Source organism: Montipora capricornis, chromosome 8, assembly GCF_036669925.1.
Source record: "Montipora capricornis isolate CH-2021 chromosome 8, ASM3666992v2, whole genome shotgun sequence".
NCBI lineage: Eukaryota > Metazoa > Cnidaria > Anthozoa > Scleractinia > Acroporidae > Montipora > Montipora capricornis.
Window position 1 is genome coordinate 6059768 of NC_090890.1, and position 20246 is coordinate 6080013.

The following is a 20246-nucleotide window of genomic DNA, read 5'->3' on the forward strand; positions in this document are numbered from 1 at the left end:
ATGAAGTTAGGTCAAAATAAAAACAAATATTTGCACAGAAAATTTATCTTAATGTTGTTTTTATTTGCTTTGCTGGCTGTAAATAACTTGGATGTTTAAAAGCGACGTAATCCCCTAAAATGGCATCGCATGGAACAGTACGTGTTCATAGTAGGACCGTACGGCTTTTCCCGGCCCTGCTCGCGCTAATGCGTACGGCCCTCATAGAGGGATTTTCCCAATAGTTTACAATGAAAGGGCCATATGATAATTAACAATTATTCCATGAGCGCACGTTGAATATGAGATGGTAAATAGCCAACGAGGCGCGTAGCGCCGAGTTGGCTATAACCAGTCTCATATCCAACAAGCGCGAATGGAATATTTTTTTTATTAAATTCCTTTAAACTCCAAAAGTTTAGAAAGTACGAAATGCGAGCGAAAAAAGCGAGCAAATCCGAGCGAAATCAAAAAAACTTGATGAGAACCGATGCGATGTCGTGTAACACCTTGTGGTCAGACAGACGCAGGCTCGTCACAAAAACATTTCTTACCTTTTCGCGTACTTCTAAACGTCGGAGCCAGCTGTCCAGAAAAACTGTTTTTTTGCTTTCTTCAGAGAGAAATTTCGCTTTCCGGCGAAAAAACTTTTAGCTTGGCAACACTTAGATCAATCGTTTGCCATATAAGGTCAAACCAAGGTATATGAGCTGATAACCGAGATTGAGTGAACCAATCGGAGCACGAGAATTGCATTATCCCAAGTTGAGAATTTAATAATATTTGGTATTCAACCACCGTGTTTCAAGTACCTCTGTCCTTATGAATAACACATAGGGTGTTTCTAGCCTCATCTTGACTCAGGTTGATATAATTGTTTACAAGGGTTTTTTTCTCCTTGGAGGAAAACAATGTTGTATCTCTTCTCTTTCAGTTTTATCTCCAGACAGTGAAAAACACACTGAAATCCTGAGCACAAGCACGGAGAGTGGATTGGTGATCGTTGATGTGGTCAAGCAACCAAAACTTACCGATGGTAGGTCGTTTTTTCTTTGACGATATCCTACCGAATTAATTACCATTAAAGTGCACCTAAACTTAAATATTTTTCGTTTCCTAATATAAATCTCCACATGCAAACCAAACATGTCCCCATTGTCACCCACAATTTGTTTGTTTTTTTTTCTGTGCCGTGCAAGCCACATAAACTTGGCAGAACTTGCAGTAATTTGGACCCACGACCGTGATGCGAGAGGCATGGGTCTATTCTCGATTTTACGTCACAAACTACTTTGCATTCCTGTTTTCAATGAAATTTTGCATTGCAAAGCAGTTTGTGACGTAAAATCGAGAATAGACCCATGCCTCTCACAACTCGGTTGTGGGTCCAAATTACTGCTAGTTTTGATAAATTTGCGCGTTTTGCCTGGAGATAAAAAGGCAGATTTTGAGGAAAGAATCGTTAAACATGTTTGCTTTCGGTGGCGAGATCAATATTGTAGACTAATTGAATATTTGACTTTAGGTGCACGTCAACACTATGACACAAAAAAGCAATCGTCGCGTTGTTCAGGCCCACCCAAGATTCGTTGCCCAGGACAGCGTAGCAGATCTTGCGAGCTTGTAATTCTACCGTCTCAAAACAGTAGTCACCGTTTGTAGTGATAGAGGGGGAATGATGTTTTTGTAATGTTTATAATTTGAGGGACAAGCTTGTATTACATTTACAAACTCGAAGACTGGAGAAGAAGCCTCGAGTTTTTTAGATGTGTTGCAACACTGACGCTAACATTTTAACGAGGAGGGTGAATGGAAAGGTTTACGCAACTGAGGATAATGCTGTTTAAGATACAATCATCGATTAATAATAATAATAATAATAATAATAATAATAATAACAATAATTAACAATGATTTAGATAAACATATACTGGCAAAAACTATTGATAAAAGCGTCCGAAGTTTCGAGGAAATCTTGGCACCATTGTCAAGGGAAACTAAATTAAATATGCGATCTAAGAGAAACTAAGAGTCCAGAGTCATTAATTTGCATGAGTTAGACAAAGACCTTAGCGCGAATTGAGTCTGATTGTACATTTAAACACGGTCGTAATTGTTTAATGAGTAACATCTCATTAACGAGACAATCGAACTTGTTCTGGCATTTTTTTCAACACATTAAAACAATTGTGAAGGTCCTACTTTACTGAGGAGTGCCAACAACTGAAGTCTGTGTTCTCTAAACTGAAGTATCCCAAGCACCTTGTGGACTCCATTGTTAAAAACTCTCTAATTTTAAGGGTCGCTGACCAGTCTCCATTGCAATCAAAATCTACGACAGAAAACACTACTCGGGTCGTCATACCCCTTAAAGACCAGGAGTCTGCTAATATTGTGAAGACACAGTTAAAAGATCTTAGTGTGAAGCTCCAGACTATTGTCCAACCAGTGTTTACGAGCCGCAAGATTGCCCAGGAGTTCCCGACAAGCGAATTAAAGCCTCAGCTCATTGATCAACAATGCGTTGTGCAAACTTCAGGTGTGACCAGTGCGATACTGGTTATGTTGGATACACCCGTGGCCATCTGTTCGTACGCGTTGATGGACATGGAAGCAAGACCACTAGTGTGCAAACACTAAGATAATAGACACGCAGGCAGGATTCCGGATGACCTTCACAATTGTTTTAATGTGTTGAAAAAATGCTAGAACAAGTTCGATTGTCTCGTTAATGAGATGTTACTTATTAAACAATTACGACCGTGTTTAAATGTACAATCAGACTCAATTCGCGCTAAGGTCTTTGTCTAACTCATGCAAATTAATGACTCTGGACTCTTAGTTTCTCTTGAGATCGCATATTTAATTTAGTTTGCCTTGACAATGGCGTCAAGATGTCGGCGAAACGTCGGACGCTTTTATCGTTAGTTTTTGCCAGTACATGTTTAAATAATATTACACGGTCGTAATTGATCATTGTAAAGCGCCTTTGAGACTTGTGATAAAGGCGCTATATAAATGCACCACTTTACTTTACTTTATAATAATAATAATAATAATAATAATAATAATAATAATAATAATAATAATAATAATAATAATAATAATAATAATAATAATAATAATAATAATAATAATAATAATAACGCTAAATTTGGTGAACCCTAACCCTACGTGCTATACTGAGGACGGAGATGAGATCCCTGGTACAACTATCAAACTCAGTTGAAGCGAGCTCAGTAAGAAAAGCTGAAGGAGAACGTGCGAAGTCAGAGTTGGCCAGGGAAGCTGATTGCCTCGAGATGGAGTGACCCCGAGCTGAGTAACCGGTGTTTTGACTGGCTTAGTAAGTGGATGTGCTGTCCAACATATGTGATTGCCGGTACCCACGAGCTGTACGAGCAGATGCTCAATACACGAATCTATCAGTCGAGAGTAAAAAGACAAGAACTGCTACGGAGAGTGACGTGCAATGCAGACTCAGCACATATTCTGGTTGGATGTTCTGCGTTTGGGCGGAGCAAATGTCTCCACAGGCATAATTCCGTGCTGAAGATTATGTTCTTTGAGATGCTCCATGATCTAGAACTCGTGGACACTGTATACCACCTTGGTACTTCCCAATAGAGCCAGAACCTGTCTACGAAAGCTCAGATGCACAAGACTCATGGGATGTCCCATTGTACGCAGACCACGTGGTAGTGAGAGCCAACCGGATAGATGCTAGGGGTGTGGACCACAAGTTGAAGATTGTCACCATCTTAGAGATGAGTTGTCCATGGGTGGTCAGCAGAGCTGCGAAAGACCAGGATAAGACAAAGAAATATGCCCCCTTGCAGCTGGAACTAAAACAACAATTCAAAGGATTACCGCATAGACCAGCACAACATCATCCTAGATTTACTGGGAGGATACACCAAAGGACTCGAGAGAACTGTTACGGGGAAGAGTAAAGAAGTCTTGATAAAGATGCAGAAGTCGGTGTTAGCTTCAAGTTTACACATTGCTCTCCACTTCTAAATAATGACATAAGATAAGAAACTAGTAGAGCATTTTCTAAGGATTTTAATGTGATATCTCTGACAAGTAGATTTGGAAGTTTTTTTTTTTCAAGCTCTACTTTGAAGACATCTTAATGTATTAGTTTCTACAATAATATTTTTAAAAGTTTTTTTTAATTTTCCGTTGGCCTTTAGGTTATGCGATAGCGCCCTACTTTGCCTTTGCTATCGTTTAGCATACATAAGTTAACACTGCTATATATAATAATAATCATCATCATCATCATCATGAGTTTATTTAAGTCTCATGGTTATTTAGCCGACCACGAGTGCTCTACTAATTGAGGAGACTAGAAATCAACTGAAATCAGAACAAATCCAATCAAATGTTTGTTTTTAAGGAGAAGGGAAAACCGGAGTATCTGGGGAAAAACCTCTCGGAGCAGAGTAGAGTAGAGAACCAACAAACTCAACTCACATATGGCGTCGAATCCGGGAATCGATCCCTGGCCACATTGGGTGTAAGGCGAGTGCGCTCACCACTGCGCCAGGCCTACCCCCCCTCATCAATTAAGAACATTTCCCTTGCTTTCTCATTAATTTGAGCTGGCAGACTGGCAGATACAGTTCACTTCAACTGTTTAATGGAACTGTGGGCTTTTCTCGACATGTTCCTGATAGAGAGGCTGATACTAACAAAGGAAACATAAGAAGATTGTTTATTCATTTCCTTTGTTTTAGTCTCTTAAGTTTTGTTATCAAGCTGAGTTTCAGTACATTGAAAGAAGCCTATTTGGTGGCAAGGTCTCCTTTTGAAACGATAACGCGTAAACCTTTTTTTCACTCCTAGCTCCAGAATCCTCCAATTCTGGATGGCAACACGACGTTAGCGAGTCTGAAAAAGCCCAGGAACCACCTCAACTCGACCCAATCCTCATCTACACACCCAGCGGCAGCATGACCTCGCCTCCAAGCACCTTTGAAGGTTCTTTGGATTCTGAGCCTTATGAGGGACGAGATAGGCTGCTCAGTAGGAGTCCCAGAGAGAAACCAAATGTGTTCACGGTGAGTTAACTGCGGTAGGTCATTTGATTTGCACGCAGTTTCGTTGGGGTGAAACACTACGCTGACTACGGGCTGGATTTTTTGGCAGGTAGGTAGATAATACTTAATTTTGATCAAAACAAACACGCTATCCCCAGCAACACCATGCTGGTAAAAGTTTCCACGGAGAGCGTGTCTGTACATCGTAAAAATGGAAACTTATACTACGACTAATAATTCTAATACTAACAATACATGACCAGTCTAAAACAGTTTAGGACTATGAAATATAAACTTATATTGAAAATAAAAATATCTAGAATGTTACTAATAAAACCAGCACACAGCTGATTCCAACTAGCTGTAAGCTGTGCTCCAAGGTCATACATGGACCGTATAGCGGCAGCCAGAGAAGCCATAGTATGCTTTCGTTTCGACCTTTTTGAGCTGCATCGTTGCTGTATTTGTGACGGCGATTAGCGAGACATTTCTTCAAGTATTATTATTAAATACCAGGAAATATAGAACGGCATGTCCCGATTATTTTTAATGTATACCTTGAATGTAGCGACTCTTCTAAGTTTGCTTCGTTTAGCAGTTGGTTCCAAAGCGTCGCGCCGCTTTACCTAATGTTCTTTTTAGAAACTCTGACTTCGATTTCTTTGAGGTTCCATGGTATTCTACCAGGGTATGTAAATAGCCAAGCCATTGCTTCCTCCAGCGGCTACAAATCTCGCGCGATGACCAGCGGCTACAAAACTCGTGCAATCTCGTGTTGCGCTTTGCGAAAATTAGGAGAATGTAGCGGCGACTGGTTGCAGTCTAAGATAGGTCCAAAAAGCAGATCTCCGCTGTCATGATTGTCCAGTTTGGCGGCTGGTGTATGAAATAGAGACCTCTTCAAATCGTTACAACCAGAAAGACAACATTTAATTCGTTGGATTTTCGTTGCAAGCAGTCTTTTATTGCATTTTCCAGGCTCTGAGCTTTCTGTGCGTCGCAGGTTGATTGACCATGATTCACTCGTACCTAAGGAAAGCTTCCTTTTACAACACATACTAGTGTTTAACTTCAAACTCGGCTGGATTTACACCACACAAAAATATTCGTTGAAGGTCATCAGTTGGGCATTCAAAGTGGCTATGCGGTTTTTTTCGTTTCGTCTCTGGTATCAGTGGCATATCAAAAGGGTTATGTCACTCTAAAGCCGAGTTTTTGAGCATTCTGAGGTACGTCTAGGGTATTTAATCCGATGTAGAACTTGACAATTTTTTCTTTGTTTTCTTAGCTATTCATTTCCTTCACTTTGTTGTTTCGAATTTTTCGAATATAGTGTTTTCACGTGACGTCACGGCGGCCATATTGGTGTACCTAAACAATAGAACGGCGGCCATGTTGGTGTATCCAACTAATCCTCCTGGAATTGAACTCTATTATCATGCAAACGTTTTCCTTTGTTTCGGTGGAAAAACAAGGTTACTGATTACGTGAGTGAAAACACTCAATTGGCCACTCCCTTTGTAAGGGAACCTCCATTCATGAAGTGAATAATTGCTCACGTTTTGGAAATGCTTCCACAATAGGAGGCATACAATTTGGGGGTGTGCGGATAGACCTATTTTAGCATTAGAAAAAGATTCTTCACATATTTCTGACTTAGCTCTTGGTGCTGCCATTTGCCGGCACTTACTAAAAAGTAAGATAGAGGATAAGCTATTAGTCTCCTCTTTTACTTAACTGCATTTCCTAGTGTTCAAATGAATTTATTTGAATCTGCATATTTCATTCCAGATGAGAGAATTGGATTCCTCGGACGTATTAGCCACCTTAGATACCACACCCACAGAAGGTGAGATGATTCTGTAGGAAGAATGCACCGATACAATGGCGCTTTCTTTATCGTTATTTTTTCAAGTACATGTATTGTTGTAAGGGTGGTGCAGTACACTTTGAGATTGTAGATAGTCTGGTGAAAGATATTTTCACTAAAATGAAAAAGTCGACTGCTCGTGAAAGAAATCATGATTAAGAAAATTGCATCGTTATGCAACAGTCAGTATAACCCCGCCCCCTCCCCCAACTTCGGGGATAAGGCGTTTGCCGTTTCTGATGGGAGCTTATGCCCCACTATGCGGGGAAATTTCAGGCTGCCTAATCCCTGCTCCTAATTCTGGAGCAGTTACAGATTTTAAGGGTTTCCTAGTTGATGTTCTCAACAGACAAAAGCTGAAAGAAACGAGGCCCGAAAGAAAAGTTTAAATATTAAATAAAGGTTTGCTCGTTTAGTTTTATGTACAATTTATCCCAGGGAGTTCTTTGAGAAAGAATTCAATGGGGCGTGCGAATGAGCTTTCATTTCGTACCGAAATTGAATCTTTCAGTATTTCCAAGTGCAACTGTTGTTATATAAATGTTTCGTATTTGTTTTCACTGCTTTCGTTCTTGCTTTTTTTTTTTTTTCGTCCAGTCTAAAATATGCATACCTCTTAATCCTTGCATATGTAGCGCTGTTAGACGTCGAACGACTATTGAACCGAAGCAAATCTATCCACATAAGGTGGACATTTTACTCCTCGAAACATGATTTATTTTGCAAACCTCAACCAAAGAGCAAAAAGTACAAAGGCAATACACATTACATCGGTTATCAGTCAAGTTGTACTTGTTCTCATACTCGCACTCGTTGCCGATGCAAACATTCTCTAGTAAGTGCATAATAGACTTCTTGAAGAAACTTCAGTTTATTTATTATTATAGATTTTGCACAAATTCAGGACAGGCATGGACTGCAGTTCGAGAAGGTGAGAACCCTATCATCGACTCGGATATTATCTGAATTTAGACTCATTTGTGACTGCGCACCGGTGGCGCAAATTGGTTGAGCACCGGGTTGCCATGCGGGAGGTCGTGAGTTCGACTCCGGCCGGACCAACAGTCAGGGTAAAATAACTGAGGGAAAAATGCAGCCTTTGTAACATCATCCGCAAATGGTTAGACTTTCAAGTCTTCTTGGATAAGGACTATAAATCTTAGACCCCGTCTCACAAATATCTTTCGTGTTCATAAGTTCCTTGTGGGACGTTTAAGAACCCACACCTTATTCGAGAAGAGTAGGGGACGAAGTTCCCCGTGTTGTGGCTGTCCTTCGTGAGTGTATGGTTGGGTGGGTATAGCAGGTCCACGTCAACTTGCTCGAACAAATAAATAACAAACAAACAAACAAACATTACATATCTCTCGAAACCAAGTTGCATGGGATCCGGTTCGAGTTTGGTAGCTCTGTTGTGGTAAGGATGAGGATCGAGTCTCTGTGATTTGTTCCAGTTTTGTCTTAGCAAACCCCAATAGCCTAGATGTGTCCTGGGCTTAAAGCTGTCGCCAAAAGTGGCTACCTATAAAGCTAGAACTGAGTTCGAGTGCTTGTGTTTTTCCAGGCCTATTTTTGCACTTTGGTTATAAGTTGAGTGGGGGAAAAGAGAAAAAAAAAACGGTAACATACAGTGCGGGTCGAGAAAACGAGGTTGGTAAGATATTTCTCCTCCAATGAAAGAAGAAGGAACCTGAGTTTAGCGGGCCATTGGCAAATTATAGCGCACGCAACGACTGAAAGATGCACTCATAGCTGCGTAGTGACCAAATCCGATTGGGTCGCTACGCTAAGAGGTCGTCCAGTTGTGAAAATATTCCGTACATGGTCTAGATATGAATGGGAACACTTTCCCTTAAAGCAGAAGGGATGGTATGATTTGTTAAAAAATTGTTTTTGAACTTTTTCTGCTTTATCTTTGTTTTTCCCAGCATGCTCTGTTAACAATTTTGTTTTCCTTCTCGCGGCCCTTGAATTCCATGGCTATTTTTTTTGTCCAGTCTTGTTCAACATCCTTCAACGTCTTGTTTCTCTCTCGCTGATATTAAGCCTTTTATAAAGCTAGTTCACGTAAGTGTAATTTTCAAAAAGGGATTTTTCTTATTATTCAGTCCTCTTTTCTTGCCTTTTACTAGCCTGAATTGGGAGTTTCTCCCGCTGAACATTTGCCAGACGCCTCAATAACAGAACAAAGCCTGCAAGAGCAAAAAAGAAAATATCTGTCATCATCAGAGATGTATCGGGTAGGCGACCGTTAGTTTAACAGTGAACGTTCGAACGCAACTTAGTGGACGTAACAACTTTCATAAGTTAACCATATGTGCAAGCATTTCTAGCATAGATAGCTTATGCTTATACTTTTTGACTTCGCAGATCATGAGTGTAGTTTTATTTTTGAAAGGACCCAACATTGTTCCCTGAGCCCTCGTTTCCCTGGCCAGTGGACAGGAACAAGGACCTGTCCTCGTTTCCGTTGGGGTGTGTTGGCTCTGGGAACGAGGCAGACAAGAATGATTAACTTAAGCAAAAGACGGGTTGGAGCTAAACGAATGCGACAATAAGCAGTTCACAAAACACGCGCTTGCGTTTTTTACCTGCACACGCAGGACTCGCTTCTGCAAGCTAAGACGTAACGAACGTGTTTCAACCGCGTACCCATTTCTCGATAAAAAAGAAATAATCTTTAGTCTCTTACCTTGTGGTGTTAAGGTCGATTGTAAGATAGATTGTTTTTCTTTTCCTGAAGCTCGCAAGTGACGAAGAGAGTGTTCATTCGCTGGATGTTGAGGATCACAGGGACCATAGTGGTATGAAATATGAGATGACAACGCTCCCTAGCCTTCAGTTGTTCGTTGATTTCATATTTGTAGTAAAAAAAAGGAAGAAGCATTTTAGCTTTTGCAAAAAAGGACTTGATTGCGAAACTTTGTGCTTTTTGATTTCCGATGTGTCTCCACTTTCTCGGTTGCTTTGGTCTGAATGGTTCCAAACCAAAGAATTTGTGTCTTGAAACTAGAGAAACGGGCTTAGGGCTAGGTCGTACTAGGCTACAAGAATATAATAGACCTTTTTCCAGACACTGCGGCCATTTTGATTTCTGTTGTTTCGAAAGACATGGGATGTTCAGAGGGGCATCCCGTAAAAGCTATTTGAAACAATGTTAATCAAAATGGCCTTTTGTTAAAGGTCTGTTGTCACTAACTCCCAATTTCCGAAAACAAAAAAGAAGAATGGCAAACTAATTTTTGTTCGCTATCCTGCCAAAATATCGACCTGCCCTTGAAAGCAAGAGGCCGGCTCTTCTGAAGTTTGGTATAGTTTGACAAGAATGTGTATTTTTTTTGCGTGTCGGTCCAAGCTTGCAGTAGGGTGGTTCGCGAAACAACATATAACTCCTGGGTATGGAAATATGTATATTCACTACTTGCACAATCCCATAATACACCTCTATTTCGCCCCAAAACGTTTGCATAATCATTGTTTGCAAAAACTCCTGGGACATGAAAATGTCCCAAGAGAAGTCGAAAACAATGCCTATGCAGATTTTTGGGGCGTAAAAGAGTTGTATTATGGGATTTGTGCAAGTAGTGAATATATATATATTTTTTTTTTTTTACTAAGACTGTTTGTGCTCTCCCCTTAGGAGAGAGAAAAACCGAACTTTCTGGTAAGGATCAAGATGAACGACAAGCCGTAACCCCAACAAGAAGAGGCGAGAGACCAAAATCGCTTCCGTTCCACGTCCCGAATGCTGACCCGCCAGTGATTCGAGAAAGCCCTGAGTTCGCTTTGGACAAGGTTTTTCCGGAAAAGGGAAAAGCTGCTTTAACCATGAGCCTCGATTCGGGGTCAAGCAGATTTAACCAGCTTCCAGCTCCTAAGCGCTCACCCAAGCCACGGGGAGCTATTAAAGACCCAGATAGTGGTTCCCAAGTAAGAATCCTTACGTTCCTGTAAAGGAAAAACGATATATTTGTTTATTTTTAATTAAAACATTCTTGAAGAATTCAATTATGTTCTATACTCGAGATAGAGGTAAACACTTCCTGTAGCAGGCACTCAGAAAGAAGTATGTGGCAAATGAATCATGTTGCATTCGTGCAGGAACAAAAGTGACTGGTATAAGGGGCCGTTGTCTCCGTTCCTAGTTTTCCGTTTGCTGGCAACATCTTTTACTTTCTTGACGATTTTTACTGCTTCTCATCGGTATGCTAAATTTAAGTTCAAATTCCCACTAACGATTTCGGTTTTTTTTACTGCTGTCAGTCACTGTATAAGCAGTGCGTATTAATGGGTTCACATTTGACGATGTGCTTTGCAGATCTCCATCTACTCTGTCCTTCAAGAAATGTGAACTGATTTGAAGTACGGGTTATAGATGAAAGATAGAAGTGATCCTCGCACTTATTAAGACAATTTATTTAACAATTATTTCATGAGCGCGCGTTGGATATGAGATGGTAAATAGCCAACGAGGCGCGTAGCCGCCGATGCGATGTTCTGTAATACATTGTGCCCAGACAGACGTAGGCTCATCACAAAAACATTTCTTGCCTTTTCGCGTACTTCTAAACGTCGGAATCCAAACTTTCCACAGAAAATGTTTTTTTTTTTCTTTTTTGTCTTTATTCAAAGAGTAATCTCGCTTTCCGGCGAAAAAGTTTTAGTTTAGCAAGGCTTAACGCAATCGTTTACCATATAAGGTCAAACTAAGGTATATGAGCTGATAACCGAGATTGAGTGAACCAATCAGAGCACGCGAAATGCATTATCTGAGGTTGAGAATTTAATAATATTTGTCATTACCTATATTGTGCTCTTTCTTTGAGAATAATCAATTTAAGCCATTTTGTCATGTAGACACCTAATAAGTGAGAGGGATCACTTTAATCTTTCGTCTATAACCCGCACTTCAACTACTCATTTCCTTTCTTTATTAGTCCTTTCACGGGAACGCTTTAGCTTCATAGCTCAGTTGGTAGAGCATTGAACCGGCATCGCAGAGGTTCATGGGTTCGAATCCCGCAGGTGTCTTAAGGACGTTCGCGCTAATTGTTTGTGCGCAACGTTACTGCGCAGGTAACGCGACTGTAATATGTCACGCAGTGAAGTTGAGGTTTTAAAACCTTTGCAAAAGCCGTGGACGATAAGTCTTGCACAGCGTTGGATCAGAGAAGATCGTGATCAGTCACAATTGATTTAAAATATTCATGAAAGTCAAGTAGACTACTGCACGACTGATATTCGCGAGGTTTTATCAGTCGTGCACTAGTCTACTTGACTTTCATACAAATTTTTCAAGCATGAACATGGCGACAGAAACCCCGAGGAAGAAGTTCCAGGCCTGCAAAAGAATGGCACATTTATTTCCGAATCATCATGAAACTTCAAAGAGAAGTGAGCGGGAGGATGGAAAAGCTCTGGAAAAGGTAGCTGATCGAGTGGACTAGTGGCTGAAAGTTTGGAAAACTCGACGACGAACCGTTGCGTAAATTTAATAGGACTGTTCCTTTTTAATGTTTTTATTACCCTACGAACTTAAGTTCAAAGTGAATACATGTTTTTAAAGTTCTTTTCCTTTACTTTCGTGAAAATTAAGCAGTATTTTCGTCCTCGTCCTCGTCCGCTTAAATAGTGCGGACCTGCGTGGAAACAATCAGCGATTGAATTTCACAAAAAACACACTCCAGAGGATGAGCATGACGGCAATGGAGAGATATTATACAAAACAGCAACCAAATGAAGATGACCCCTGCTTAAAACTTCGTTGCTATGCTCGAGAAAGGTTTTTTTTCGGTAAAAACCTTTCATCTCTTCAACGACCGATCCTCTCTTGGGTTCCAGTCCTTGCCCGACAGGTCACGCAAAAGCGTGACAAACGAACTTTTCCAAGAGCTTAGCAAAATCACATCGATTTTACTCGTTCAGATCATCGGTGACCCCTATTTTTTTAATCATGAATCACTTACTTTACTTACTATCTACAAAATATGATGAAATGAAAAAATTCTCACCGTAAGAAGTTATCTTTTTTTAACATTTTCTTTCGTCTTGCCATCGAATTCCGGTGGTGGTTGCAACGGATAGAGCTTACGAAAACGCTCGTCGAGGATGAACTGTACTGTTTACCACATCCCTAGAGGCATACAATTATCTAAAAATCTCACTCCTAAAAACCTATGCACGGAAACTTTCACTCCAACAGTTTATTTTTATGATTTTTGATGGATGAGCAGATGAGCCTAAATCTCGCTATTATGACCGATTTCTCGAAATTAAGGCATTTTTCCACTGCCATTTTCTCCGAAACAAAGTCGGTGACCCCCATTTTTTTTTTCATTTTTGGAGTAAGTACTTTATGACCTAACTCTAGGCGAGAAATGAAGAAAATCTCACCGTAGGAAGATTTTGGCGCGAACGTCCTTAAATGAGACAATTGCTTAAATTGTCCTAATATCGCGAGGATCACTTCAATATTTCGAATATTTCTTTAGTTCCGGAGCTCTTGTGCTACATTTGCAAATAAAACCTAAAACTTTGCAACTAAAACCACAAAAGTGAAATTAGAAAATCATGTCAGATACGAAGAAAGAGCTTTTTACTAAACATTTCTCGAAATGTGGATTATCGACTGATTTGTAAAGTTATGTTTTGTCCTTTATCCAGGCCTCCAAGAAAGGGAAGTTGAAAAAGTCCTCCAGCATTAATTCGCCAATCAGAAGGAAGGATAAGTTACATCACTCGTCCCACTCACCCTTCGCCTCTCCTTTGCAAAGCAGAAAAGCAGTAGCCATAAAAAGCAAGGAGGCTGAAGACAGACACGGTTTCATGAGTGTCAGCGCAAATCCGAAAAAGAGTTCTTCATCACCGGAATTGTCCTCACCACCAGCGTTTGCGAAAGGTACAGCCATAAAATAACAACAACAACAACTAAATATATTGTATTTGCATCCAACAATTTACAAGTGATTAAAAGAAAATAAAGAAGAGTACACAGGATGCCCACAATAACAATAAATGGCTAGATAAGGTTTGGGCATGGTATCACGTATACATACCCATACGCGGCGTGGATGATGATACGCCGCGACAATTACATAGTTACACAAACCAAGGAAGGTAGTTGATTGGTGTTGATTGAATTCTCTAATTTATGTTATTCAGTAAAGATTGATCATTTTAGCTTTTCCTTAAAATGTTGGAAAGGAAGCTTTATAACATTCGCTATATCATTCCAAATTTTAGCACTTTGAAATTTAGAACCTGATGTTGAAAATACCAAAATTGTTGTGTGCTTTTGGAATAGTATAAACTTTCGAAAACAGAAGGTTTAAGTTGGTTATGTGACGTGTGAGGCCTTATTTACATGAGTCATCAACAAATTTAAGCGGATGTAGTCAAAAGACTTGGTGCTTATTCGTTCTTTGTCAAGATTCCAATGAGCCATAAATCAAGACCCGGCATATTGTGGATCACACGTCCCTCATCTTGTTTTAACCCTTGTTTGACTCCCAAAAGTGATCAGTGTGTAAATTCTCCTCACGATTTCAATGAAATTTCTGTCAGACAGGTATTGAGAATGAAGATTGTTATCAGCTTAAGAGGTTGGTCTTGATACAACACCAAATTCTCATGACGACCCCTATGGTACTAGTTAGGAGAATAAACAATTCGATCACGGGAATGAAAGGGTTAAAAGCTTGTTAATTTAGCACTCTCCTCTGTGTTGGTAGGACTTGGCAAAACGTCTCGTTCCAGAATGTTTTCCGATGGCGGAGGACCGCAATCTATCTTCAGCAAGTCATATAAGTCCTCTCCATTACCAGCTGACCCCGCGGATGCAGGGCCAAAAGAGCCCGCCATTTTGGTTACTCCGTCAGAATCGTTCAGATACCCCTTGGACCCTTGTTTTGTGTTCCTTCAGCTGTATCATGCGTCCTTCCTGGGAGCATCCACAGAGAAACCTCAGCCTCTTCCTGATAGCGAGGTAGGTTCGAATGTGCTTTATGAATTGTTTTGAAGTGGAAAAGCAAACTGTTACGTCGTCTAGTAAGAACTTCTTGGGAAGTCGAGTCGTTAAGGCAACAACCATTCAAGACCAACCTGGCATGCATTCGTAGTAAATAGGTACTCAAGCGCTCACATGGTCCGTAAAGGAAGCTACTGTTGCCCTCATGACTAAGCTGATGTATTATTTGAAGTATTTACTTTATGTTTGTACTTGTTGAAGGTGATTGAACGAGCCATCAAGTGCCTGGATCGCATTCCTCCCTACGACACACACAAGATTGGTGTTATATATGTTGCTCCGGGGCAACACGATAACGAGTCTGCAATATTGGGCAACGTTTACGGGTCATCCCGCTACATGTCGTTCCTTTCGGGTCTTGGGACGCTTGTTCGTTTGAGGGACTGCCCCCCTGCAGAGATTTATACGGGAGGATTGGACAGAAATGGCGAGGACGGTGAATATGCTTACAGTTGGCAGGACGACATTTGTCAAGGTAAAGACTTTTCTTTGCAACAAACATATTCGGGTTGTGTGGAAGACAATGAAATTTACATCTTTGAAATGCAGACACGTACCAAGTTCAGTGTAGAGTTAATGTATTGCATTTTGGTTAGGGTTCTGGTTAAAAAGGTAGTTAGAGGATCACTTTCTGACGCCTTTATCAACTGATGTGAATTGCATTTCGTAGGTGACAAACGAATTTCTTTTGAACTCTGAACAAAAGATATTCAGTATAAGTATACAATAAAACAGTGGATAGCGTTGAACGCGTGCGCTGATTGGCCACCCAAACGCTGGGTATCCTTTGCTATTCACCTCCGAGCAATTCACGCGGAATTTGCGTCCGAAAATAGTGTAATCTTTGCAGGAAAAATTAAGTTAAAATAATTTTTTTGTGCTGTATTATCTCACTGTTTTATAACATACTAAATGGTGGCTAGTTGTGGATATTTACCGAGCTGCGAATCCACCATTAGCCACCTCCACTTTGGTGAATAGCTATCCCTGAGCGCAATAGAGTTGCAGACAAAATCGATTGTGTAATCATTACACAAGAGGGTTGCTTGGTATATCAATCCCACTGCCCAACGCCGTTAATTTCCTAATGGAGATCATTCTTCAATCTGGAAAACTTTCTTCAAGGGAAAAAGTGTTTTTTAACTTGGTAACCCTTTCCTTTCGTTCAGTCATTTTTCATGTGTCCACGCTGATGCCAACTCGAGAGTCGGACCCAGGCTGCAACTCTAAAAAGATGCATATTGGCAACGACTTTGTGACTATCGTCTACAATGACTCCCAGCAAACGGTCAAGTTCGGGAGAATAAAGGTGAGGCAGATTTAGCGAAGGGACTTAGTTAGCTGTCTTTCTCCAAACTACAATCAGTGACAAATGGATTTGTCACCCTATCTCAATCATATTCTAATGAACAAATAGCATCTTATACAAAACCAGCCCTTACTAAGAGATATCTTTAAAAACCCTCCGGTTTTTGACGCCATCTTGGCAAGGGGGAAACATGGCTAAGTTTACAGTAAATGTATGGGATTTTGGTAGACTTTGAACCGCTGTAGCGCCGCTAAAAAGAGACTGATTTCCAACTTTTGCCACTGCTTCAAATATTTTTATTGATGTCATTCATTCAACAGAAAATTAGGCCTTTGTTGCTTCTACTTTCGCAGAAATTTGCATGATTTTGATTACAAGAATTTGTATGTAATCTTAAAAATTCGTTTATGGGCGTTGTAGCCTGAATCTGTTCTTTATGTTTTATGAAAATAATCTCAGTATAAATGTCTTATAAAAGACACTTCCAGTGTTGAAATCCGCCTCTTTGTAGCGGCGTTACATTGGTTCCGAGTCGGCCAAAATCCCGTACATTTACTGTAAATTTAGCCGTGTTTTGCCCCGAAACCAAGATGGCGTCATTAATAGTGGAAGGAAAGGGTCTGAGGTCTTTGAATTTCCTATCTTGACCGATGGGAGTCGTGTTTGGCCTGTCTACACCTTCAAACACAATTACAAGTTGTCTTAATTAAAAGCTTTAAAAGACTTATTGTGGTGCATTGCATGCTTTTTCTTTTCAACCTTCCATATGCGGACACCTCCCGTAAACGGACACTTACCGTTGGTCCCGAGGGTGTCCGCTTACGGGAGGTTCGACTGTATGTTCCACTCCTACAAAAGGCCCTCTCTGATTTTCTCCGAGCATCTCCAAGTCACCATCGATAAATAAATCTCTTCATTTCAATTTCTCGTTTGGTTTGCAGTTAGAACTATGTTAAGGGTGTAAGGCGATTGCTCTGGTTTTTCCAGTGGCACCCTTGGTGATTGGCTTATAAAATTGGCGCCAACTATTTTTACGAATTATACCGCGCTTTGGTAGCGCTGGCTGCATGTATCTACTTTGTGTTATGATGGGATGGTTTAATTGCTACGGCACCGTGATTGACTAAAGTAACCACCTTGATCCGGTTCTGCAGCATTCAATTGGAATTTGATCCTAAAATTCTCTTTTAATCCTCAGGGTCAGTTTAATTTTGCCGAAGTAGTAATCAAACCGCTCGACAATGCATCCAATATGGTGATGCTAAGGTTCAAAGACGAGCTGAAGGATCTGCTGACTGACACAGGGCCGCGTGTTATTTCTGACGCTAATCTTCCCCGCCTGGTTCGGCAGCTGGTAGTACACATAAATGTGAGTAAACGCGCGCCAAATTTCATTCTGCACCATCTTGTCTTACTTCAAGGAAAAAGCACTTATCTCGTTTTGTTTTGCTTTTTTTTTTTTTTTTCATTTAAAGGATTCGTCTGCTTTTGATTGGCTTAGAGCTTGGGTAATTCCGTCCAGGTAGCGCACAAAGCACCGCTCATCATCAAGTGTTGCAACGTTAATAACCGTCGAACCGTTACATTTTCTCATCGTATTTTGATATCAGCTATAGAAAATATGGTCGTAGTGTCTTAAAGGGAACCACCACTCTTACTACAGAATAAGTTTAAACCGAAGGAAATTATCTTAACAAACAAATTTGTTCGAAACATGTTACGGTTGCCCTATTGTTCTGACACAAAGAGCTTTGGTCTAATAACAATAGGGCAACCGTAACACGTCACAATTATTCAAGATGGCGGCGCCCACGAAATTTGAAAAAAAAAAAGGTGATTCTAAAACTTATTTCTTTCGGATACAAACGCTTTCTTTGAAAATATTTTAGATCGACTTGACTGTGACAGTTATTTCCTGTGATTTAAAGTTATTTTTCTGTTGAAGTGGAAGTTTCCTTTAAGTTTATCGCGGGACCTACCTTTGAGAAAAAAGTGCCGAGTTCATAGCGGTCATCTTAAAGAGGGAGTTTTAGAAAAGACGATGGATACGGCAACGGCACAAAACAGTATTTTCATTGCTTAAGACTGCAAAATTTCTCGCGTTGCACGTTTGCCACCTTTTTATCACATACGTTTGCTGTACTGTGCATAACAACGACGTGAAATCGCCAAATTTGAGGTTTCGACAACAACGCGAGCACTCACAATGTGAACCTCTCATTCTTTATTTTTCTCTCAAACCTCTCTTGCCCAATTTATTGAAAAATACTTCGCCCGCACTGTTCGACGTGAACGAGATGAAATAATCGCGGAAGACTCACCTTATTGCGAAGTTATATTTTAAGGTGACGTTTTCGTGGACGTCTCCGTCGTAGATTTTGAAGTCTCTTAGGTAAAAAGAGTGATGGCGGTCGTTTTGGAAAAGAAAAATATCAATATGGCTGGGGGTCAAATGAGCAAACTCAAGTTATTTCATGATGAGTTTACTAATGTTGTGATCTCTTTTAAGATGGCATCTGTTATTCACCAAAGCCAGAAGAGACCCACAGACGCCTACGGCTGTAATTGGTTGGAGAGGCTGCGTCAGATTAAGCGCGTGCGTAACAAGGCAGCTGCTGAGACGTTTTCAGTTCCTAGCAGCCCCATCGGCAAGGGACCTCCGTCATCCGGGCTGCGTCCGCCATCTTTACAACTCACAGGCCTCACAGACTTCACCGAGTACATAATGAAAAAGGATTAAAAAGTTGGGAAAATTGTTTGGTTAAGACGGTCAGGAGCTGGGGACGATGACCGTATATCTCTACAAACTGAATAAATTAATAGATAAATAAATAAATATAGTAATCTAGAATTGAAATCTTTTAAAACACAAAATTCTTGATGATGACCGTTCGTGGCTTATTCAGCATTATGCGAGAAAATGTATTTTGCTGAACTTCATACCAATCTACTATATGTAAATTAAATTCAGATACCAGATTATAGTTGTTTCACAGGCGAAATATAAAAAGCATTTCTATGGTGAGGAGGAGAGGGGGGGTGGGGACTATTTTGTTCCTAAATTAGAAATGATAAGGGCTCTCAATCCAATCTTGTCTCCACCTAAAACAAAGAAATCATGTCCATTTAACGTCTTCAGTTTGTGGGATCTTTCTTATTCTTTGGTAGAGTTCTTGATCCAAGAGATACTACAAGCGCTATGAGTGTTTGAACGAACGTCCTTAAACTGCACTGCTGTTAGCCATTCAGAATCGAGTATGTGCGTGCACATGAAGGCTGTCGCTTCCAACATCAGAATCAGCATTGTAGACTTAAAGCAAACAACAATTTGAACGAACCTTCAATATATCAAGTAGAACAAGCCTTCCGATGTAGTGTTTCACATGATTGTGATGAAGACATAGAGTAATTCAAGTGATCAAGCGGCGATTAAGTGGTTCAACTAGGAAGAGTTAAAATTTTGGTTACAAAATAAATCTAGATGGAATAAAACCAGAGCAGAAAATGACATTTACAAACTATTGATTGGCTTTCCAAAAGGACACGAGTACAACAAAACCCAACTACAGTAGCATAATCATTTTCACGAGACACCTGCTCAAGATCCCCCGCGTGGGATCATGCCGTGGGTAACGGAAGTAACAGGTATGACAGATTGTGCAAGACCCGGAGGGTTGTAGTATAAAATGTATTGCAGGAGTAAATAGAGACGGAATAGACAGTGCTTTGCCTTATTAACTTCGTTCAAAATCACAGCAGTTTAAAGTGCTACATAAATATCGCCTCAGTATAATAATGTTAGTTCAAAGCCTATGCAAGACTAAAAACTGTCCTGCCAAAAGATGGACCATGGACAGGCTTTTAATACAACCTTCGAAAGGTGTTATCACTTGACCAGGCAATCATTCTTATAATGTCACTTACTGACAGCCCCACCCTTGCGGCAGTAGAAGATGCAGCCCCTCTAGTAGAGTGAGCTTTGAAAATGTTGGAATCGATACCTGACTTAATCAAGAG

General features: G+C 40.4%; 2 protein-coding genes across 4 annotated transcripts in view; one reads left to right on the forward strand and one right to left on the reverse strand.

Annotated features, from left to right (window-relative positions):
• LOC138060555 (tuberin-like) overlaps positions 1–19239 on the forward strand; it is a 56476-nt gene extending 37237 nt beyond the window's left edge. The window contains exons 31-43 of the mRNA XM_068906380.1: positions 914–1015; positions 4831–5045; positions 6816–6873; positions 7782–7825; positions 9027–9134; positions 9638–9698; positions 10535–10824; positions 13558–13792; positions 14625–14878; positions 15122–15395; positions 16090–16229; positions 17428–17598; positions 18739–19239. Coding sequence (XP_068762481.1) covers positions 914–1015; positions 4831–5045; positions 6816–6873; positions 7782–7825; positions 9027–9134; positions 9638–9698; positions 10535–10824; positions 13558–13792; positions 14625–14878; positions 15122–15395; positions 16090–16229; positions 17428–17598; positions 18739–18969 — 2183 coding nt within the window. The 3' untranslated portion in view covers positions 18970–19239. The remainder of the gene's footprint in view (positions 1–913; positions 1016–4830; positions 5046–6815; positions 6874–7781; positions 7826–9026; positions 9135–9637; positions 9699–10534; positions 10825–13557; positions 13793–14624; positions 14879–15121; positions 15396–16089; positions 16230–17427; positions 17599–18738) is intronic.
• The window catches only part of LOC138060557 (methyltransferase-like protein 22), a 342269-nt gene that overhangs the window by 260632 nt on the left and 61391 nt on the right, over positions 1–20246 (reverse strand). The gene's annotated exons all lie outside the window — the stretch shown is intronic.